This window comes from Columba livia, chromosome 1, assembly GCF_036013475.1.
Source record: "Columba livia isolate bColLiv1 breed racing homer chromosome 1, bColLiv1.pat.W.v2, whole genome shotgun sequence".
NCBI lineage: Eukaryota > Metazoa > Chordata > Aves > Columbiformes > Columbidae > Columba > Columba livia.
Genome location: NC_088602.1, coordinates 140,581,961 through 140,606,346, shown reverse-complemented (window position 1 = coordinate 140,606,346; position 24,386 = coordinate 140,581,961). Strand labels below are relative to the sequence as shown.

General features: G+C 43.2%; 1 protein-coding gene across 4 annotated transcripts in view; it reads right to left on the bottom strand.

Annotated features, from left to right (window-relative positions):
- ETV6 (ETS variant transcription factor 6) overlaps window positions 1-24,386 on the bottom strand; it is a 140,206-nt gene that overhangs the window by 4,397 nt on the left and 111,423 nt on the right. For all 4 annotated transcript variants that reach the window (XM_021297349.2, XM_065033707.1, XM_005509512.3 and 1 more), the window contains 2 exons: window positions 21,382-21,924; window positions 2,519-2,661 (listed from right to left, as the gene is read on the bottom strand). In XM_021297349.2, coding sequence (XP_021153024.1) covers window positions 2,519-2,661; window positions 21,382-21,924 — 686 coding nt within the window. The remainder of the gene's footprint in view (window positions 1-2,518; window positions 2,662-21,381; window positions 21,925-24,386) is intronic.

Here is a 24,386-nt window from a genome sequence, read left to right as displayed (position 1 = left end):
TCAAGAAGCCCATGAGGTGGTACATCTGCTTCTGTGACACAGTCTGCCTCTCATTTTGGGCACTGCTGACCCCAAAGGCCAGAGCACTGTGGGGTGACTGAGGTATGGCCCCACTGAGGCTGAGTGTCAAAAGACAGAAGTGATGAGCACTGGCAGAGCTGTATGTGGGCAGCCCCCATAGTACTGAGTTGGGGTAGCAGGATCAGTCCCTTAGGCTACGTCTACACAAAGAGCATTTTTCTGGCACAAGAAGCACTGGTTACTATGCTGGCAAAGAAAATCCAAGCAGAGAGACAGCAATGTGGGCAAAGCCGTGTTTGTAGGAGTATAAAGCAGCCGCCTTGCCAGAGGCAAAACATGCCAAACTAGCAGAAGCATGCTTTTCATCTGTGAGCCTCCATGTTAGGAGTGTGGTTTGGCACAGCTCTGTCAGCTCAAGATCAGGCAGAAGTCTGTAGTGTCGACCTGGCTTTATTAAATGAGACTGATCCGCCTGTCTAAAACACTCCCTAAAAGCAGACCTCCTTCGTTTGCCCTGACTGCAACTGCTCTGCTAAGGGAGGCCACATAGAGACCTCCTGTGCCAATTAAACACTAACAAGGACAATGTTTCCTCTGCAAAACCTAGACTCTCCTCATCAGGATGTCCCCTGAAATACCATGTGTGCTTTGTCCACATGCTAAAAGGCCACTGCATTTCCCAAGTGGTCTGAAGTAGCTTCAGTTTCAGACACACAAAACGTGATGGCAAGGCCCAATTATTAGCACAGGGGCTGTGAAGGGCAGAACTCATCATTCCCGGTGTTGCAACCCAAGACCTCTAAGAAAGGTGTTAATGTGAGCACTGAGTCACATGAGAAAATCTTGACCTCATCAAGATTATAGGCTATGTATACTGCTATACAGAATCACAGAATAGTTGAGGTTGGAAGACACCTCTGGGGATCACCTAGTCTTGTCTCTCTGCTCAAAGCAGGGTCAGCTGGAGATGGTTTCTACAGATTGTGTCCAGTTGGGTTTTGAACATCTCCAAGAATGGAGACTCCACAATTTCCACTGGGCAACCTGCGCCAGTGTCTCACCACCTTCCTAGTAAAATGGTCTCAACACCTGGGGTGTCATGAAATGTAACAAAGGGAAATGACGTCCCTGGGTGATTCCTGCCCAGGTCAGGAACTTTACATTGCCTCTTGCTAAGTTTCATTAAATTCTCGTTAGCCCATTTCTCCACCATGCCCAAGTCCCTCTGGATGGCAGCACAACCCTCTGGTCTATCAGCCACTCTTCCCAGTTTTGTATTGCCTGAGAACTTTCTGAGGGTGTGCTCTGTCCCATCACCCAGGTCATTTGTTAAACAGTATTGGCTCCAGAAGCAATCCCCAGTGTAACATCACTAGTGACTGGACTTCGTGCCGTTGATCACAACTTTTTCAGCCCAGCAGTTGAGCCTTTTTTTAATCTGCCTCACTGTTTTCTTGTCTAGGTCATACTTCCTTAGTTTGTCTATGAGGATATTTTGGGAGACAGTCTCAAAAGCCTTTCTAAAGGCAAGATAAACTACATCCACTGTTCTCCCTGCATGCATCAAGCTAACAATTTTATCATAGATGGATATCAAGGTGGTCAGGCACTGATTTCCCTTTTGTAAATCTATGCTGACTACTCTTATGCTTGTATATATTGTATATATGCTTGTATATATATATATATATATATATATACCCATATGCATATATTCATATAGATCTATCTGTTCAGACTGGATATTAGGAAATATTTCTTCACAAGAAAGGGTTGTCAGGCACTGGAACAGGCTGCCCAGGGAAGTGGTGGAGTCACCATCCCTGAAGGTGTTTAAAAGACATATAGATGAGGCTCTTAGGGAAGTGGTTTAGTGCTAGAGTCAGGTTATGTTTGGACTTGATGGTCTTAAGGGTCTCTTCCAACCAAAATGGTTCTATGGTTCTATGATTCCATGTACACACCCAGCCTCAAACTGCAAAAATCAGTAACTGCTTTCCAGAGAACAAAACAGAATTTCCCTCTTAAAAGGAAATACATAATCCTGCAGCATTTCTTGTCTGCCACAGGACAGCAGGTGAAAACTGAATATTGGTGCAGTCAGGAACACAGACAGAAAGCTCCCGCCAAGATGTAGTATACAGCTCCTGGTAGACGACATCTAACCAGAACATCCTTACATCAGGTTTCAGGAAGAAATGAGATGCCTTGAGAGAGAAGGACCGTTAATTTTTGCATTCCTTGTAATTTTATAATTAAATGCATTTATAACTACATGTCTTTAAACCAAACCAACAGGTTCTCTATATGAAGGATAGGTTTTAGTGCTTGAGGCTGGATGCTTTATACTTCTAATGTGTATGGAACCAAAGATTACAACTTTCCAGCAGTGGTTTATACGCACGTGCTTTCTTTCTTTTTCCCCTGTTTATAAATGACTCCTGTGATGTTACAAGAGGTGAAGTACTGTAGGAGGAAAATTGTATAGCTTCCTTACCTTGTGGTTTCCCCACAGCCGGGCCAGCCCGTTGGGATCCACTATGCGAAATATTTTGGATTCCTTGTCTTCCCATCGGATGAAATTTTCGTACCGGCTGTCAGAAAGCAGCTGATAAACATAATCCCAAAGCAACCTACAGTCTGTGAAGAGAGAAGCAAGGCAATATTGACTTTTTACCTCGGGATTAATTCTGGAAACTTTTTGGTGGATGTACAGTGAAAGGACAGTTGGGATCACAGCTGAAACAGCTGCTGCAATGTGAAAGGCAAATGGCTTGGTTGGTTTCGACTGATGTTTGCAAAATGTACTAGAATACACAGCTGCTTCTGATGAGTCCTAGTCCTTCTGACACTGACAGAGCACCTTTATCACATTAAAAGATGTGTGAGATGACCTGCTGATCTCAGTTGTGTGTTTATTGTTGCACTGATGCCCATAAACCTACCCCTGTTAACCCTGATACTGTTGCTGGCTGTTTCAGCGAAGAAATCAAGAATCCTGCAACCTGCTCTTCCCGCTTGAGGCTGCCCCTTCCTGTGATAACATGAGGTGTCTAACGCATGGGCAATGTTACAGCTTTGCTTTGCATACCCCATGTAATATAAAATAGACACCTTCTACCATCTTTGCATTTGCTTTTTATTTTACTTTTTAAGGTTCCTGAAAAAAACCCTAAGTATTATAATTACTTGAGTGCTATTGAGAAGTTAAATACTTTCTATTTGGATAATTGAATTCAAATTTCCTCTTGGCAAACACTCCTTAGGTCGCTAATTAAAGGACTAACAGATACTTAGGTTTTAGTTTAGTGTTTTTCAGTTTCATGGCAGTCTCTTGAGACTGAGGAAGCCAAGAGCTGAGCTGCTCCTGCTTCCTGCTTGCAATGTGTGTGTGCACAGCGCAGCATAATAACTGGCAACTATGAAATACGGAAAGTGAATTGCACAGAGCTGGGGGTTCTGCTGCTGTCAGAAACAACAGGGATTTTACAGTTCAACTGTCCAGATCCCTAAGATGGCTGTACAGTTTCATTTTACTTTGAAAGCAAAACCAATCTCTGAGAGGTGTCTTGTTAGAGTGGTTGAAAGGCAGGCAACCAAAGACATCTGGCTTGTAGGTGCTAAAATGGATTCTTGTCAGCCTGTCTTTCTATTCCTGTCTGTCTGAGGTTGGTATGTGTTACAATAGGGATGATAATGTGTTCATCATTATGAGAACACAAAATGATTTTTGAAAAGGCACACGAATAACTCATTTAATGAGCACACCTGAAATGGTTAGAGATATTAACATTATTGATGATATTTCCCATTTTTGATGTCAACAGTATCTCTGAAACCTGGACTGTCTCTAAACCCAGAGCTCAGTTTGCCAGTGCCTTTACTATAGACTTTCCCTACCAGTCCTATGGAAAACAAAGCAGTGCTTTCTCAAGAGATGAAATCTGGCAAAAACTGCAGGTTTCTACTCTAGCTGAAACCTACCCCAATGGTCACCTCATTTGTGACATCTACAAGAAACAGGCAGTCAGATTTTCTAGTTGGAAAAAAAAAATATTTTCATTCGCATTTTGCACAGAAAAATGACCACATGTATTTGAAATTTTTCTGGGCTTTAATTTAAAAAATGAAACCAGTTTCCTTTTCTTTTTCATTCGTGGAGGTGAATGTGATAGCTTCCTCCACCTCGCCCAGAATACCTGCAGCTGGGACCAGGACAGAAAACAATTCTCTTCCGCATGCATTTGCCAAAGACCAGCCTAAGTGGGTCTCTTCTTGGCACATTGATGCAGATAAGCCTTCTTTTCCCTGTCCCCCACCCCAAGTTGCACACGTAGCCCAGCTGCCTACCCCACAGCTGCAAAGTACCAGTGGCCTCCCCTGGATCCCATGGCAGCTCTGTAGAAGAGTATGAAACTGAAAGTCTCAGACTGAAATGTAAATTTCTGCCATCTTTACTCTCACAAATTCACAAAAGCCAGTTCTTCCATCACCTTTCCACCAATAATTTTTCACACACACATACACTTAGTCTCTTAGACACACATATATTAGAAAAAAATCGTCTTTTTAGACTTAAATTAAGGGAGATCATATTGCTCTACTGGTTTGTGCCTTTCAGCAATGGGAGGTGCTCAGGTAATAGCGTAGTAACGGTCACATAAGTGGTTCCTTGACACACACGCAATTCATTCACAGAATCACAGAATCACAGAATCACACAGAATCGACTGGGTTGGAAAAGACCTCAGAGATCATCGAGTCCAACCCTTGGTCCAACTCTAGTCCGTTTACTAGATCATGGCACTAAGTGCCATGTCCAATCTCAGTTTAAAAACCTCTAGGGACGGCGAGTCCACTACCTCCCTGGGCAGGCCATTCCAACGCCTGACCACTCTCTCTGTAAAGAATTTCTTTCTAATATCCAGCCTAAATTTCCCCTGGCAGAGTTTAAGCCCATGCCCCCTTGTCCTATTGCTGACTGCCTGGGAGAAGAGACCAATCCCCACCTGGCTATAACTTCCCTTCAGGTAGTTATAGAGAGTGATGAGGTCACCTCTAAGCCTCCTCTTCTCTAGACTAAACAACCCCAGCTCCCTCAGCCTCTCCCCATAGGTCTTGTGTTCAAGTCCCTTCACCAGTCGTGTTGCTCTTCTCTGGACCCGCTCCAGCACTTCAATGTCTTTCCTTTCTCGAACTCTTTCAATGAAATACTGTACAGAAAATGATTTTTAGTGCAAGAATCTTAATCAAAACAAAACAAAAAACAACCTAAAATTTTAACTATATTTTTTCCCCCTTTCCTTCAATTCCCCTAGCTCTGACTCCTCAGGGCATATCTTACCACTTGATCAGAGTTGGTAATACTGCTGCTTTCCAAAAACTAACATTTTTTTAATCATCATCCTGTATAACCTGGTGGGAGCAGTTTCAAATCAGAAAACATTCACTTAGCTGATATTTCTCGGGTAAAAAAGAGACACTTGTTGGTCAAGGCAGGAATTTATCAGAAACCTACAAGAAGAAAACCAGAGCCTTTGGACTGTGCTGGAAGTTTGCTGAGGTGGTTGGTTGGTGTATGGCCCCATCGGTAGAGCACTGCAGGAATTCAGTGTCCCTGTGTTCGTCATTTGGTTTTGCCTGTGCCACTATGGAGTGTCTGGGTATTTGGGGAAAAACTGGAAGACAAGAGGTTCTACTTAAATATGAGAGGAAACTTCTTCATGGTGAGGGTGCCAGAGCACTGGAACAGGCTGCCCAGGGGGGTTGTGGAGTCTCCTTCTCTGGAGACATTCAAAACCCGCCTGGACACCTTCCTGTGTAACCTCATCCAGGTGTTCCTGCTCCGGCACGGGGATTGGAACAGATGATTTTTCGAGGTCCCTTCCAATCCCTAACATTCTGTGACGCTGTGATTCTGTCTGTTCCCAGGGTCAGCTGGAGGGATGTCGCTCCTGCAGAGGCAACTCTATGTCAGACTCTCTCATATTCTTGAACAAGCAGCCGGAGGCAGACACCCTCTGATTATAGGAACTTACAGCTAATACTTACAGTTCTACAGAGATATGATTTACCCTAAACTTTACCTTCACCTCATTATTTGAAATTTGCAATGTTACATTTAATCAGTAGTATACTGCTGTATCTATGGTCTAGAAAATTTCCAAGTGTATAAGTTCAAATCTTACTGATGGGGATGGCAGACCCCTAATATCCTCTCTAAAGTGGTCCCTGGAAGAGTTTCAAGGAGCTGACGGTTCTTTGACAGCTGACTGGAACTGCACATGCAATGTACACTGCACTGTGCCAGGGCTGCACATTCACCTCAGTGCAGCCAGCAAGTAAATTCTAGTCAAACCTAATGGCTTTGGTTATTTTCCACTGGTTATCATTACCTCCCCCCCCACATACACTGTGCCCATCTCCTTCACAAAAAAAAAAAACACAGGAAAGCACAAAAAATTCAGATCAAGATGTCCGGGTGGCAAATTATTTGACTAACAACAGAGCTTCAGACTCTGAGAAGATGTAGGATTCAAGTGCAGATGTTTTTTGTTGTTCATTTAATTTTTAGAATGGATTCAGGCTAAGGTTGAATATGAATATTCCTCAAATGAGAAGAACTCAGATCTGCATCTTGAGATCTTCACAACAAAAGTCCCAAATGATCAAGGCCCCATCCCATATTCTAAACTGACTGAGCTGCTCAGACTTGCAGAGGTATTTAGTAGGCTGGTGGAATTTGCAAAGAAACCCAACCACCCAAGTATCTTAGACCTCTAAATCTCTGTTTCAACAAGAAACTGAAAAATCTTAAAAATTCTGCTAAGCTCCTACAACCACTTGAAAACTCGTCTTCAAAAGCTATACTTGTCTATAAGCATATTTAGACATATGACTGAGTTGCGATAATTTAATGACCTGGCATGCATCAATGCAACTGTAGCAACTGTGTCTCAGGACACTGCAAATCGGAAATAAAAAGCACAAGCTTCAAACACCAGTAGAAAAGATTTAGGGTCACTGCATTACTTCTCACCTCTGCTGAGAGCTGTGAGTGTGCACATTGTTAGTCATCATGGACCAGCTGATGCTTGGCACCACAATTTAGTTAAATGTATGAGCTCTGTTTGCAGAGTACCTAAATCAGTTTGCCTTCTTTCGAGTTTCACATGGGAGGCCTTCAGGAATTTGAGCATAGGCACTCAGTTTTGTTTTTTTTTGTTTTAACCACAAATCATTTACATCCTGGGTATCTTTCTCCACGGACTGCATGGTAAAAAAATATGAGGTTCTGGAGGGGCATCCCTGACTGACAGACGAGCAGCAACTAGATAATCTACCATTATTAGGCCAGTAGAGATCATCTTTAATAGGACAGTAGACTATAGGTCAAAGACAACCTGGTAACTCTTATTGAGTGTAATGAATATGGAGTATAGTAGAGCCCATCTGGAGTAAACTGCAGCCTATTAAGCCAGTGTAAACCCAAGAAGAGGCAATGCTAGAAAACGCTATTAAAAGGAGCCTCTCCACTGAGAAAAGAGGCACCTCCACAGAAGGCTGGTGAAGACAATACAGAAAGTAGTACCCTCCAGGAAGGTCAAAGCTGTTACATGTATTTTTGGGAAGGATGGAGAAACAGAGAGAGGCACTTGTATGTGGATGGTTGTTTTTTAAGTGTAAGTCACTCGTCTGAGGCAAGTCTGGATGATGTGAATGACTCCATGAAGGCTCAGTCACTTCCTTGGCTGTCAGATGACCTCCAAAGGAGCAGTCACATGGGGGGACTCTCCACAGGGTGTGTGTTGGCTAGTGAGCGATGGCAAGAAAGCACACAGATGTTGCTGAGGGTCAGCAAGTTAAAAAGTGTGGGAGATTCAACAGGGGAGTTGAGTCAGGGCTGGTACCTAAATTGCTTGGGCATGCTGCAATTTCCTGCCTTTTGACTAAAATAAGCTTACTTAGAAAGCAACTATGTCTCTGTAGCACAAGGAAACATCATTTCCCGCTAACACAAATGTACCTTTTTTTTTTTTAAAGTGAACTTGGATGGTTGAACTTTGTACAATTTGAAGGTGAAGGGATTTAGCTGTGGAGAGAGCTGGGGTTGAGAGGCTTTAAAGTGGTGCAGTATCAAACAACCTAGCCGAAGTGGGAAGGTGGTGAACGGGCCCAGCAACGTGACAGGGCTCTTCAAAGCAGGTATTTCCATGTCTCACCTTTTTCTCAGCTGTACTTCTGGGGAAGACTGAACTGTGTAATTAGCTGGGAATTAGGGCAAACTGCACCTTCAAATGAAGAGGCATGGCTACAACTTTCTTCCTGCAGTTATTGCTTCTAGAGGAACTTTTATAGTTATGCATAAGGTAGCAATAAGGTGTAGAGTACTTAGCTGGCTCTCACAATGTCTCCCATAAGCACTGCTCTACATGTGCAAGAGGCAGCAGTTTCACGCTCCTGTTAATAGCAGCCATGACTGTACAGTCCTGAGATTGGGGGCTGCCTGCCCACTCAGTCTCCTGGCTGCTGTTCGGCTGCCAGGGCTGACACCAGGCACAAGAAAAATAGGCAGCAGCACATCCCTGGAGAGGGTGAGGGAGAGGAGACAGAGCGCTTGGGATTTGTGGAGTAGGAAGAAATCTCTCACATAAACAGCAATTGCTGGCTTTAAACCCCACTGATAGCAGCAAGCTTGCCTCCTTGCTCTAATTCTAACCCCTCCTTTCACACAGCAGAAGTGCCTGAACCTCAGCCACTCCTCCTTAGCATGGTAAAACTCAGTTTCTCTTCCTTGGCTTAAAAGCTCTGTTTACTCACCACACTTACAGCACTGCTTCAGCGATGTTACAAAAAAGGGGAGACTGTAATATTGTCATTAAGAATCCCTTGTGGCAGTCAAATAGACACCGTGTGAATGGAAGCATGTATTACGGAGTCCTCCTTTCAAATATCTTTTAAGTCTATGGGAATAGTCTTCTGAATATACACCTATAAACTACTGGCATATAAATACTTCCTAAAGGCTACATGATAGCAATACGCATATTCCTTAGAATTAAAATACCATCTCGGAATGATCTATAAATGAAACACTATGGACCTTATGGTCCTAGTATTTTGACTCTTGTCCAGTCATTAGAAATGACTTCTCTAGTATCATTTGGCCAAGTTAGACACAAGACTGCTAGTCTTGATGTTGCAGGAGTAAGAGGTCTTACTTCTGTGCTCCCTTAGACTAAATAATGCTATTAACAGTGTAGGCACACATATGCTTTAGATCTCTTTTTTCCAGACTGTAACATTCCCCTGCACTGCAATATTTCCTACAACACACAGTGCATCTGAGACCCCTGTTGTTTAAGTGAGGCCCATGGTGCAGAAGCAAGAGTTGGCCCTCTTCACGTATCGACGACCAAAATCCTCTCTCAACCACAGAAATGTTTTGTAAGACCCACCCACATCTTGCACTGAAGATCATTATATAAAATGCATTTGGTCTGGCTGATGACTGACTTGGAAACTAACATGGCTTCACAAAAGAAGAGCTCATGCCAAAGTAACGTTGTCATACTCTCTCTGACATCAGCTGAGGCCTTACCCCTTACTGAGTAGGTTAGCCTAAAATTTCTCCAGCGTGATATCACTTGACTTAAATGGTTCTCTGATTTCTACCAGCTGAAGAGTTCTCTCAAGCTCTGGCCCCTTTGTTTTACAAGGTGATTTGTGCTTCAGCTGCATTTGTTCAAAGTGAAGCAGACGGTGGCTGCTCACAACTGAGACTAACGAACAGAACTTTTCCGGAAGTTCTCCGGTACTCTGGTTACCATGAGCACACCTGAAGTGCCATTAGGATAGCTAAGGTGGTGATGCTCATGGTATCAAAATGCTGAACTAGTAAAATTCAGCTGAGAAGAAGGTCCTGATCTCCCTTCCAGTTTATCCTCCCTTCCTCCTGCTGCTTACCTTGTGCTGGTTCTGTTGTCAGATTTCTCCATGAGTTGACTTAAATCAGTTAAACGTAAGAAAACAAACCATGCAAAAATGGCCAGCCGGCTTTCTGCTCTTTGAGAGCTGAATCTGCCTGTAGGAAGATCTAGGGAATGCTGAAGCCAGCACAAAGAAGGCAGCAAGACTATGCTGGTGGAGCAGGCAAGGATGGGGAGGTAAGAGGGAGAGGACCTAGAAGGCCTTGTGGACCTTCAGCCTACTGTCTGTGGTCATCCTCCTTGCCTGAAAAGGTCCACAAGTCTCTGAGAAGACAACACTACTTTGGGCCATCTGGATTTGTTTAAACTGTAGCCAGAATAAAGAAATCACAAAGGTTAATGGCTGTTCATTTATATGGAAAAGAAAAAAGATTGTGAGAGAACTACTACATCCTGACTTGGTTTAGGCTTGCAATGGACATCAGCTCTAATTGCATTTTAACCACACCCGATGCTGTGCAACAGACAGAGCTTTCTGGGCAACACAAATGGACCTTTGGGCTATCTAACAGGTACATGAAACTCATCAGTCTGGCTGATGCTGTCATCTGTTCCAGGTGTATGGAGAGATCTACTCAGCTAACTTGCTCTCATCACACAAACGGAGAGGGAGGAAAAATAAAGCTGGTGCAAAGGAGAGGGAAGTTGTATGACCAGACTTATCAGATCAGTTCTTGTATTCTTGCTGAAAGCCTTTTCTGTGGCAAAACAAAAATACTGGGAAAACAACAGACAGCACATTGACAAAAAAAGAAACGCTACAGTAGGATTACTGCTGTGTTGAGACACAATCCAGCCTCAATATCTATCTAATTCCATGACATACTGATTTTAGCAGACAAAGCTACAAGAAAAAAGTAACCAAGTCTCATGATTAAGGGTTTAAATGTCTCTGATGACTGGGGGAGCATCAATCCTGAGATGGAGAAGTCCTGCTCATCCCTATACAGTAATCCATGTCCAGATTACTGAAGGAAATGAGTTTTATTTCCATGAACGTTGGCTGCTGTTGGAAGCAGGATGATACAGTAAAGCCAATGTTTCTATGTGGAGAAACCTCTTGACAGACAACTGTTTGTTCAGCTCAGTAAATTCAAGCTGGGGCTGAGGAGAGAGGTTGCCAGATCGCGCTATACAACAGTTGTACATTGCTTCTGTCTTGTACCCAAATGGGAGATGAGGCAGAAGAAGAGTAGAAACCTGAAACTGTGATGCTGCAAAGAGTTGTGCTGTGAGATCGTAAAAGTAACACAGAAAGATGAGGCCAAGCTCTGTCTTTGCCAATAAAAATGTGTAAAGGGAAGCAGGACGCAAAAGGTTCATACCCCTCATGTGGCTGTAGAAAAGAGCACTCAGATCACGAAGAATATGTAACAGATGGGCCAGAGACAGTTTGGTAGATGAAGACTTTGCAAGCTAAAATCTGTTGTATTAAAAAATGCCTTCCCCACAGCCCCGTCCTGTTCTCCCTCTCCCTCCCGCACTCCCTCCCAAACAGGTATTTCCAATATTAGTTTCAAGTGTTCTTTCCCCACTCCACCACAATGGTGGAAAGCACTCTTACACTTATCTTGCTACAGAAATGTGCTTCTGATCCTCCTGTGGCTTTTCTTCACCTTTACTGCTCATGAAGGGCAATGACTAGGAAAAGGGAAAGAAATTCAACCTCTACCTGTTCACATGCACATCCTATGAACACCTCACAGTATCACAGTATGTTTGGGATTGGAAGGGACCTCAAAAGATCATCTAGTCCAATCCCCCTGCTGGAGCAGGTGAGGTCGCACAGGAACATGTCCAGGCGGGTTTTGAACGTCTCCAGGGAAGGAGACTCCACAACCTCCCTGGGCAGCCTGTTCCAGTGCTCTGGCACCCTCACTGAGAAGAAGTTTCTTCTCAAATTTAAGTGGAACCTCTTGTGTTCCAGCTTGATCCCATTACCCCTTGTCCTATCATTGTTTGCCACCGAGAAGAGCCTGGCTCCATCCTCGTGGCACTCACCCTTTACATATTTCTAAACATTAATAAGGTCACCCCTCAGTCTCCTCTTCTCCAAACTAAAGAGACCCAGCTCCCTCAGCCTTTCTTCATAAGGGAGGTGCACCACTCCCTTAATCATCTTTGTTGCCCTATGCTGGACCCTCTCCAGCAGCTCCCTGTCCTCACAACCACTCTGACATCAGAGAACTGGCCAAACACTTTAAAGATGGTAATTTAAGAATTAAGGGTGAAGCTTTGTCTTCCGAATTGTACTTTAGAGAAGTGGGCAAAAGCAGGAGCAACTTAACTACAGCAAAGGCATTTCTAACAAGTGTAATATTTTTTGACACTACAACGTGAGAATCTCCAGTATCTGTCACAAGCTCACTTCACCTCAGGCTTAGACTTCTCCAGTGGATTTTTTGGTTTTTGTTTTTGTTTTGCAACAGCTGAAAATCATTGTCTGTAGGAGACTGCTGCCTAAGAACCTCACTTCTGTGCTCCACCAGTAACCTCAGAGTGCTCTGAGAGGTATGGCTGGAAGATATGGCTCCTGGTGCGTTCCCAAGAAGCCCCTCCTCAAGGGACTTTGTAAGCTGTAAACTTGTGACTTCTGATAGGCCCCTTGCAGAAAACTGAAATGTGACCTCCCCTTCTTGGGCTTAGATCTCCATATTTAGACATGGCCAAACTCTTAACACCCCTTCCCTTCCCTTCCCTTCCCTTCCCTTCCCTTCCCTTCCCTTCCCTTCCCTTCCCTTCCCTTCCCTTCCCTTCCCTTCCCTTCCCTTCCCTTCCCTTCCCTTCCCTTCCCTTCCCTTCCCTTCCCTTCCCTTCCCTTCCCTTCCCTTCCCTTCCCTTCCCACAGTAGTCTTATCAGTTTAAATGAACATAAACTGATGCAATTTTTTTATGCCATTTCTAACTGATTAGTATTAAAACCAGACTTCAATAGGTCTGTCACTGTTAACACCACAGTGTATTTTCCTGGTTTACCTATGAGGATTTAAAGTGATGCAGGTTTGCTTCATCGAAGGAAATCTGAATTACTGACACAACTCTAGCCTGAAGTGTGTGCAATATACAGGGAAAATAAGGGTTGTGTTTTCATTAAAAAGCAAGTTTCTTAAAATAGTGTTTAACATCCTGCTGACCCCAGTGGAGGCTGAGGCTACTCTGAACCCACTTATCACATCTGTCGAGCCATGGCATTCAGATACTGCAGTACAGGAATGAGAAGGATGAAATCCAAATGACTGAGCTTTCCTACGGCTTGGTCAGTCCTGGCTTCTGAGTGGATCAGAACAAACCCTGGCTGCAATTTCTGCTCCTCTATCTGTGCAGTAAGAACGGAGGTGGCTGTAAAGCAAGACACTTCACAGAAAATCTGCAACCACCTATGTATGCTATTGCCATTCAGCTACTGCTTGAGTGCCATTAGTTAAATTGGCAGGGAAGGCACACTTTCATGCTGAAATTAATTGTTAATGCCATGTTAAGATGACTCTCAAGGTTATAATGAAAACTTCTCCGATGAATACGAACTCTGTGAGCTTGACTCTCATCCATACTTCAGTCTCTTTATAGTAGTCTGGCTTTCCACAAGGGGCTCGAAATAGACGTGGCATATACTGCAAAGGTAAAAGTGTACATGACTGCAAGGGCAAGTGATTAAACAAGGCCAGTGACATTATCATTGTCATATCCAAATGGGAGTGACAGGCCATGCCTACGCCAAGATCCCCAGCTTCTTTCAAGGCTCTAACCTGTCTGTACGGTCTGCTGTCCTATGGGATGGAGGGTCAGCTGCCTGGAAAGCAGGCCCTGAACCCCCATCACTTACAGCTTACCACGCTGAAGTGAACCACTGTTCTGGTTTTCTGTAGTTTGCCGGGCTGTCACATGTAACTGCTCATCTGCTGAGACTGAAGGTGGGTCTTGTCACAGCTGCCCCCAGACAAAGTCTGTGTTTCACAAAAGCCCACAAGTCAGTACCATGCTGTCAAAACCTGATGGGGTCATGTCTCAGGACAGTGGTGAAGACAGCCTTGGCAGTCTCAGACATGTATACAAGTAGGCTCCTATGGTATTAGCAATGATAGGTGCTGTCTTAAAAAAAATGGAATACCTCTAAGGAAGCATAAGACAAAAGCTAAGTCTCTACAGCTTGGTTTCTCAGTACTCATCCTCTGCAAAGGAGGACACAGCAATCATTTTCAGTTTAGATAAGAGTTCACCACAGTGAAGCTCGTGATGCAGCTTTGGAAGGAATGATAGTAATGAATCAAAGAGCAATGCACTTCACTGAATGGAGAGTAAGCTTGAGGGCCGGTGCATACAGGGAAACCGACTGGTGTAGGCTTTTCCCAATAACAAGTGCCACAGCAGGCCTACTCAGATGTGCCTGCCCATGTAAGTGACTTTCCTGTAGAAGAAGGTTCCTACTCGCAAAGCAGTACTGTCATTCTGAAATAAAGTCACTTACCAACCACAAAATGACTACGAGGTGATTAGGTTCAAGCCTTTACTACTAAGACCCATTGTGCTGACTACTGCCTTACACATGCAGACAATTTATAACAAAAAAAGGCAAAGGCAAAGGCGGGGAGGGGAGGGGAGGGGAGGGGAGGGGAGAAGAAGGGAGAGGGAGAGAAGGAGAAGGAGAAGGAGAAGGAGAAGGAGAAGGAGAAGGAGAAGGAGAAGGAGAAGGAGAAGGAGAAGGAGAAGGAGAAGGAGAAGGAGAAGGAGAAGGAGAAGGAGAAGGAGAAGGAGAAGGAGAAGGAGAAGGAGAAGGAGAAGGAGAAGGAGAAGGAGAAGGAGAAGAAGGAGAAGGAGAAGGGAAAGGAAGAGGGAAAGGAAGAGGGAAACCAGACTGATTTGGGTTCAAGAATCCCAGTTACTGTCCCAGTTGTAGATGGACACAGGTGGGTAGGTTCTGCTTTTGCTTGGAGGATGTCACTGCAACATCAACACAGAAGCAGCTGTATCACAGAATCATTACAACAAGCTTTAAATGCTGCAACAGACAAAAGCAGCAACAGAGAGCTTGGTGTAAGTTATATACCCAGACTCTTGAGCTTACGGCTAGCTGGGGTTGCTGTTGTGATGAGATGTCTAGCGAAGAAAAAAAAGCAAGGAAATACCAGACTGACAAGTAGTGCAGGGCATTGGTTGTTCCAATTTTAAATTGGATAATACATTTTTTTATTAAATTGGAATGTGAGGCATCATAGCATAAAAAAAGCTGTTACTAGTCGCTAGAATCTGGAAATAAATTTAACCCACAATTATGAGTGGAGGACTGGTCAGATGTTGTCTACTGATATACTAACTATACAGAAAATACAGTATAGAGCTCTCTTTCCAACACCTCTCACCAACAACTCTTGAAAACACCTTTCACCTTTGTGTGCTCTTCCTCTCTTTATATTTACCTTGGCTGGACAGTACACTTTTTGGTGCAGGGGCTGTAGCACAATAGAGCCTATAGATACTACTATAGTGCAAACACTAAAAATCAAACAGAAGATGAAACAGCATCCCTTCTGTGAGGGACAACTGTATCAGCTGCTTCAAAACTTTCAAATCCTAAGTTGTACTTAGTTTTTAAGTTTTATCCCCTTATTGGTATTTTACAGGCATAACTGTTCTTTGCCTCCCTTCACAGCCTCCCTCCCTACCACCCAACCTATGCCATTGAATAGCAACTGCGCCTGTACAGCTATTTTGTACAGAAAGGAAAATAAACTAATGTGGTGTAACTGCATTTGCACAAAGGATTTTGCTGGTATATAAGCTAAAAAAGGAAATTATCATCCTACAACTTGACACAGTCATAAATGTCACATCAACACATCTGGAGCAAATGTGGGCACTGGGGCTCTGGTCCTAGTAGATAAATCAAGGAGACACTGATGACCAAGGTACCATGTTTTGAAGTGCAGTGACTTGCAGTGTTTAAGCTGTAGATGTCTAGAGTTACAAATCTAATAGTTCAATCAGCTGAGTTTGTTTTTCTTACTCTCCTTTAAAAGAAGCTTTCCAGCTCAATTTCAAAGTAAAAATATAAATATCAGTCAATTAGCAGTTTCTAAGCACTATGTTTGTGAAAGATTCACTTGACTAACTCTTCGCTTCTTTTCCACTCCTACACAAGTTTATGAGAAGTGATTAAGTTTTTCAAACAAAGGAGGAGGAGAATCCCTGATCCTGTTCACCCTCCGACCTCTCTCCCCATATAAAACAACCGAATTACTATCCTTACAGAGCTTTGGGGTGGAACACCTCCCCATGCTCAGAGCTAGCATGTAGCCTACGCCCATCGTAAGCGCTGTTCTGTAGATTTTAGTAGAATGTGAGTCATTCATAGCTGGTGCACTCTTACAGGGGACTGAATGTTCACTTTTGGCAGTCTGACTGTTTTTATATGTATTTTTATATGTGAGTAATATGTGTCTTGCTACAAATCTGTGGGGTTCAGGCTATGCCCCCATACTCTCTAGATGCATGGCCATGTGGCACATCAAGGCATTGAGGAAAGTCAGAAGCAAAGCTGGAGGTAGATCTCTTTCATGACTTTGGCAGGGTAAAAATCTTGCCTGTCCTCATTCCAACTGCAGTCAACAGTTTTATGGGCCAAACCAATAGAGTGGTAGACAAAGTGCCTCTGAACAGCTTAAACATTACCTGGCTTTTCCTCAGACACCTGAAGGGGAAGAATAAAATCTGGCAGCTCATAAAGTCAAATACAGCCCAGTTGCTAAGGTAACCCAGCTGATAAGAACAGCATACTAATTGACAACAACAGGCACAAGACTCACCTGCCTGTAGATCTGCCCCCCACCAAATGCAGAGCAGAAGCAAAAGCAATCGGTAGGCTGGGGCTCTGTGGAGAAACAGCAATGCTCATCCTTCTAAGGTGCCAGTACAAATGGTACAGGTTGGCCTCAGACACGCACAGCATAAACCTGGAGCCCAATGGGTTTTATTGAGTCCCAGCTGCAACAGGACAGGGAGTCCTTGGGGGAGTCCAGCTGCACCTGCTACTCTCCAACACCTTGCCTTTCACACCCCTGCAGTCACTTGGTTAATATCTGTGCTGGGCAGTGCTCCAGTAAGGGGGCAGTTATACCTGTATCACAAAGTTTGAGGGTCAGTGGTTGCTGTGGATGAGTGAAAAAGACTTTTGGTCCCATAGAAAAAGACACTGGAGCCGGAAATCTCAGAACATGCTCAGCAGTGTATTTACCCTCACAGGAAATGTCCAGAATTGCATTACTGATTTTTAAGTGATGGAAACAAAAGTGAGGTGAACACCAACATGTCATTGTATTAATTGGAATGTTTCTAAGCCAACCTCTGTGCAATAAAAACTAGGACGAAACCAACCCTGTGTTAGTCAGATAATCCCGTAACTGCCTCTTGCAGAAATTCCTGTGTCTTCCTTTAAGCAACTGTCAGGTTTGTGGTAAGATCTAAAATGTCAGTTCCCATTTTCCTGCATGCTAAACAGCTGAGGTAGACATGGATATCTGAAAAATAAAGGACATTTTTTTGACACCTAAATAAAGTTTTGTGGTGGAAACCTTCCTTGGTTGAAGTAAATGGCAAAGCTCCCAATGAAAGCCAAGGGGGCAGAACACTAGGATGGCTGCAGGGACGGTTTCTGGTGGCTGTGGCTCCTCTGGGGCTGCAGTGCACGCCTCAGCCATGACATGCTATAAAAGCCTGCCAACGCAATAACCCCTGCCTCTCCCTGTACCTTGGGGAAGTATCTTTTATGAGATATCAAAGTCCTAAAATGTTTGATAACAAAACCCTCCCAGTCAGAGGTGTATGGGGAGTGGAATTTCCATTCTGCAGAAGAGTTAATTTGAGGCACCTCTCTTGATTTAAACTGCAACTGTGTTAAAAAAAAATAGAAAAAAAAAAAAAAGGAAAGTACATTTTTTTCCACACAGAGTGAAATCTTTGGAAACTATCTGTCAGTAACCAAATGGACTATTTAAAAAATTCAGAGCTAAAAGTAAGCCCGAAAGACTGTCTGCTTGCTAGAGTCCAAGTTAGGAGCTCACTACCAAAAAACATTGTTGCTGCTTTGAATTAGCAGTTCCAGTGGGTAAAACTGTCCGTTACGCTGCTCTGCAAAACTCCCCTTCTGACGTATTTTTAATATTCTAAGTGCTGTTGTAGCTAGATAACTATTGATGCCTGAGTTAGTAGCTTAACTCTTGACTGGTGTATTCACAGGGGTTGCAAGCCTGCCTTTGGATCATCCCAACATAATGACCTCTACTTCTGCCCAAGTAACAGAAAAGACTCGTGCATATTGTGTTGAGAAGATAGCTAAATACAATTTTAAAAATCAGCTCTAGCCATTGATGAATAATATATGGGACCTTAATGAGTAACATAAAGATACTTTATGCCTCTTGCTTTGCTAGAAAAGCGTAAAATGTCCTTAGAGGAAAAGAGAATAAGACCTTCAACTTCATTTCTTTGCTGTAAAAGAGAAAGTGCTTCAACAGTAAAACTAATATTTTGAGAAATGATATTACATAAAAAGGTAGGAAAGATTAGTCAGCCGATGAGTAGAGGTCATTATTTTGCCTGATAGGAAGTCCAGAGCTCTATTGATCGACCTTCTGAAAACAGAGTATTTGTGGATAGCAGCAAGTGAAAACATTGTTTTCTTTCTCAGCCCCAAGTAATTGAATGCTGCATTTAAAAGACAAACTCTATCTACAAGTTAACAGGTTTATGAGGCTGTGAGGTATCTTAAGTCCAGGAAGAATTCCTTTTACAATTTAAAATATCTGAGCTGTGAACTGAACATGTTTTGGAGTTCAGCCCAATGTTTTAGTGAGCAGTCTACGGGGCTTCCCTAGTAGCTGCTCCTCAAAGCTATCTGCCCTGAAAATCACCTGCATGCAAATAGTTAAGCCAGTAGAATGTCAAAACTCTCTCTTCTCACCAGTGCAAACAGGTAAGTAGTTTGCTCTGCCACCGGACTACCGGTAAATATTTTCATTACCCAACACATCAGTCTTCCTCATCCATAAAATGGAAATAATGACAGTGATTTTCAAAAAGCTCCTTTTAACAATACATCTATATTGATTGATATTTCCAGTTTAAGAGCCAAATGTTATAATTTTATAATTTTCATGGTGTCTCTCAAATCGAAGTGGTGAGCCATGGTTGGCCAAAAGCCTCAATGTTAACTATAGGAGTGTGAATGAAGATATGGACATTCAGATAGAAAATAGTTTCATGCTGACAGAAAAAAGAAATGCTCTTAAAATGAAATCACTCAATGGCAAGAGCTGTAAATTGAAGGCTGTGAGACGGGGGTGAAACAGGTAGAAAGGCGTGTACGTTCTTTCTAGGGGGCCTAAGTATGCTGTCATGAAATTCAATAGCACAGATGAAGTTGACTTCAGGTATGAAACATGGGCTGTCAATATTTTTAGTAGCAATCTGGGTTTTGTCACCTTTAAATTGGCTGTGAGCCCTTTATAGGGTCCAGCTACTGTTCAGGAGCCATTACAACCCAACCAGAAGAGCACTAGCTTATGCCCATAGAGCAAGTGAGGCTTGTTTATGACAAAAGGACATGGAGTACTGACGGAAGTACACTGGCAAATTTATCAGCAGAACTCTAAGATGCTCGCAGCCACCAGCTATGTAATCCCCCGAACCCTGGCCATAAAGCACTGCCCTCATCTGAACTGAATGCTCGAGTACACCTAAGATCTTTTTGGCATGAAATACCTCACTGGCACTTTAAGACATGACACCCATGCTGGTGGGTCTAAGCAAAGCCGTGAAACTGCAAAGGAAAACAGCTAAGCATGCAAATATAGCCTGTGTATAACACGTTGAACTGCTACACATATTTGCCAAGCACCAGTCTTAGGCCCAAATATCCACGAGCTTGGGCATGTGTGGGAAAGGACATGACATACTAGTTACAAGGCTGGTGTCACTGGACCCAGTGCACAACATGCAGAAACCAAAGATTCCCAATTATGTAAGAAAACTCCTGTGTCTAAATTAAAAAATCACACCCTTACCCGCTGCCCATAATTTTTCTTACATTCTTTTCAGTCTAGGCTTCATTCTTAGGCAATGTTTCCTTCCGAAAAATAAAAAGCAACAACCCTCCTGATCTTTCAATAGTACTTTATGGAAAGGAAATATCCAGTGATGCAACCAGTAGAGTATCTTCTCTGCTATAACATTAAGTATATTTCTTAACTTGCTGAGAATAGTGTGGGTAGTAAGAATCAAAAGGAGAGAGACAAACGTCAGCCACGCAAAAATGTCAAAAGATTAATTTCTGTAACCCATCTCTCTATTACATGAAAGGTTCGTGGGCCTTGTTGTGCTTGGTGTTGGAATGGATGGTGAGATATGTGCCTTTTGACTTTAAAGTGGTAAGTCTTAAGGAAATAGAAAATCTTCCTCATTAAAGCTGAGGCAGCATCGCATACATAACAAATTTAAAGCAGGTAAGGAAAAGAAGAACAAGGTGTTTTAAAATGTACCTCCCTGGACATGTGTAATACCCCACTGGCGCTGGGCATCATGTTAGCTCACTGCTGACATAAATGCATGGAATGTTTTTGGGTGTGGTGTGTATGTACATCTCTCCAAAAAAATTTGTTACTAAGGCATTTAGCATATTTCTGAAGTGGTTGGATTCCCCTTTCCCCTTTCCCTATCTATTTACAGTTCCCTTTCAAGTACAAAAAACATTTTCTGTAGCCTCAGTTTCCTGATTCAGCTGTTGTGATGTCAGTTATTTACGATAACAAAAGTGAGACGATGCCTGTGGTTTGCGTGGGACACAGGCAACCTTGTTTCCGTAAAAAGGGACAATCCTGGTGTGAGGAGCATGGGAAAGCCTACAAAGTAGGACTCTGAGGTGGTGTTTCATAAGTCCCGCCATTTCCATAATAGCAAGCTTGACATTGCATTATCTCAAAGGCTACTGACAAAGGGTTTTTACCTTTCCATAGGACCGGACACTAATGTGAATGCAACTCTTGGAAATTACCTCTTTGCAGGACAATGCTTTGGAGATAGGTATCTTGGGAAACAAATGGATTGCTAGTGGGTAGAGAGCAGTGAGTGTCAGGACACAAATGTTTCAATACCAATTACGCATTCTGTGGTTGCAAGCAAGTCACTCTGCACCTTTGCTTACCTGCAAAGAAACTGATTTAATCATATTTAACTGTCTAAACCACAGATGTGGTGAAACTTGCAGAATGCCAGTAAACTCCTGAGGTCACAGGGTAGCAAAACGAGAAGCTCTTTATACACAGCATGGTTAGTTACGAATGAAAAGCATCAACTTTGGTGTAGCTTAGAGAATATCACTTACCTGCTATTCTTCCAATTGGCATTGCATGGTCCTCAGGAGGGGATACAGACACCATGATGTGGTTCATATAAGCTAATTCTTCTCGGTGGGACAGGTTGATTGGCTTTACCTCCCTGTGCAGCCCGTCCTCAGACAACCTTGGTGGTTTGAAATCGGAGTGCCTGGGGTTCAGTATCAAAGGATGCATGATAGGGCTAGGCATCAGCTGGATGACCCTGGTGTTCTCCTGGCGAGGGCTGGAGGGTTTCTGGAGCACCTCAGAAGGAGGCGGGCAGTGGTTGTTTTCTATCGGGGACACTGATAGAGGATAGGGCTCCTGGTGGTTGTTCTCTAGCTGATGCCTTGTCCCCGGCACCCTGTCGGCTGGGGAGAGGCGACGGATAGTGTTGTCCATAGGGGACTTCAGTGGCCGCTGATCGGGATCTGGTGATGGACGGTGATTGTTGGTGATGGGTGATCTAGAACGATGCAACAGTTCAATGGTTGGGGGGTTGTGGTGGACTGTTTCTGTGGATGGTCTTGAAGGTCTCTGGACAAAGCTATCTGTGGAGAAAAAAAGAAATACAGATGGTATATATTGTGATCAAGGTGTAGGATCTAACTCTCAAACTGCTAGCTGGGCTTACTGGGTACTGCTGCCAGCTTGGAAATGTTTCTATTTGTGTGACCTACAGTTGAGCAGAGAAAGCAACACAGAAATGCAGATAGTTACTATTACACAGAATGAAATCAGTACTGTGAAAACTACCTCCCTCCACCACCATGTAATGGTGGTTCCTGGGGAAGCATGTTAAGAGAAACCCCATTTTGAGAAGCTGACTGGAACACACGTGAAGAAAGTAAGACCTGATCCAGCTGTACTGTGTTTCTGTGCAAATGCTTTGAAAGTATCTCCTGCCATTCATATCTCTACATGTGGTTCCTGTTATTGTACCACAATGAGCGCTGTAAGGTTGAGGGCAGAGATAAAAAGTGAAAATGTCTCCAGGAAAATACTGGATACTAAGTTTTAGATGGTAGAGGCTTGGGTCGAGGTAGACAATATCTCTGAAATATTCTGAAATACAGACTGGGTTATCTAAAAAAACCCACTGGTAGAAAGCTCTTTGTGAAACACTAGCTAAATTTTATCCTTGCCTTGATTTTAAGAGCATGTAACATCTTCATAAGGATATTTTCACCTTGTTTTATTTAGTCTGTGCTGTCTACTGATGGGTTTCCCATATAAGCACTTACATTTCTTCAGCAGGAGATCTTCTAACATCACTTTTGCATAAGCATACTCCCCCAGTCATGATCCTTAACAGCAGTAGGGAGATAAAGCATAGTTCTAGGCCAATGTCTTTAAGTACTAACAATCCTCTCACAAAATGAAATGCTTGACATAAACGGAGCAAACTTTTGACTTAGCTAAAGCCATCAGTTTTGACTTTGGAAATTACTGACAAAGAGGAAAATACCACCAGAGCACAGTGACTAACAGGTTTTTATCTGAAAAACAAAGATCAAATTTCAGTGCTGTTCATTGAAAGCCCTGGACGGTAAAAGAAGGAAACTTCTGGGTACACGTCAACAACTGAAACAAGTAGCTGCGTATTTGTTCACTCCATTTGCTCTGATCTTCTTCAACAATCCCCTTGCTCTCTTGTCAAGACAGCAATACTCTTTAAGACCCTGACGAGGTGAAGACCCAGGGGTTCTCGCTGCCCTGGAACCCATGATCCCTCAGGAGAGGGATCAGCATTTAACCAGGGAAAGGCGGGCACAGGAAAAGCTCTAGTCCTGAGAAAATGTAGTGCCACGCAGTGACATAGCACCAGCCTTTTTGCCTTCTCAATGGGCTGTTCATCTATACAAAGACGCCAAAGTCTAAAGGAAAACCTGAAATTTTTGGCAGAAACTACGTGGCTCCAGAACATTTATTTCACACACTTGAAGCCCCAGACAAGAAAAATGCAATCATAGAGCTATTTAAGGGAGTCACAATGAAACAGCTGGAGGACATGAAACTCCAGAGCTATATACTGCTCTTGTTTAAAGCCAAATAGCCTTAAATACAATGTGGCCAGCTAATGTGGGATAACCCAAATGATGTGAAGATCAAAGAGGAATTAATTTACAACTGTACCTACCTCTGTGGTCGTAATTTCTTAAAGTCTCCTTTCTTTGCTACAATATAAAGAAAACCAACCCCTCAATTTTACTCAGCGTCCTATCTTCTACAGACCATCCACCCACATCACTGTACATTCAAATGCACTGTGCTCATTCTTGGCTTGTAAATAAAGACCACAATATTGTATTGTTTGTGCTACCTACTTAAAGTGTCTTGGGCAGCAGCTATCTCGAAAGCAGAAAGGAATGCCCTGCTGTGCTTTCTGCCAAGCTCCCTACAAACATTAGTTGGCATTGACAAGGTCCAAACAGAAGCAGACCTATCTGTCTGCTCCCAAACCATGGTGGTCTGAAGCAGGACAGGATGGAGAGAAGGTACGAAGCAAGGAACTCTTCAAAAAGCAGCACGAGGAAAAACTAGAAATGGATACACACTAGTGTTTACTTTCCTCCAAGATCTTTCTCTTTAAATACTTCACTAAAGAATCTTCTCATGACTAAAGTTGCTGTTTAGCATAAAACAATTCCAACTCAGCTCCAAGTAGTTCCACTGCCACGAATGACCCTGAAGAGAATAAAATTCTCATCACATTCATTCCTTGGCACATCTGATGACCGTAAGTTGAGCACATATGGTACATAATTTCCTGGAGGAATAGATTCACTCATCAGTCTGTCTCCTCATTCTGAGTGACCAACACTCTTTTCTTGAAGAAAATGCTGTGAAAAGGAATTCAGCTCCCAGGAACACTGCTGACCTATCTGATCCATATAGGGTTGGGTGGGAAGTGAGCAATTACTGGTGTGACAGTCCAAAAGGCTGGCACTTTTTGCTTGCCCATTAATGAAGTGCAGGGAATGACAGCGTAAGCTTCCTGTATGGCATCTCA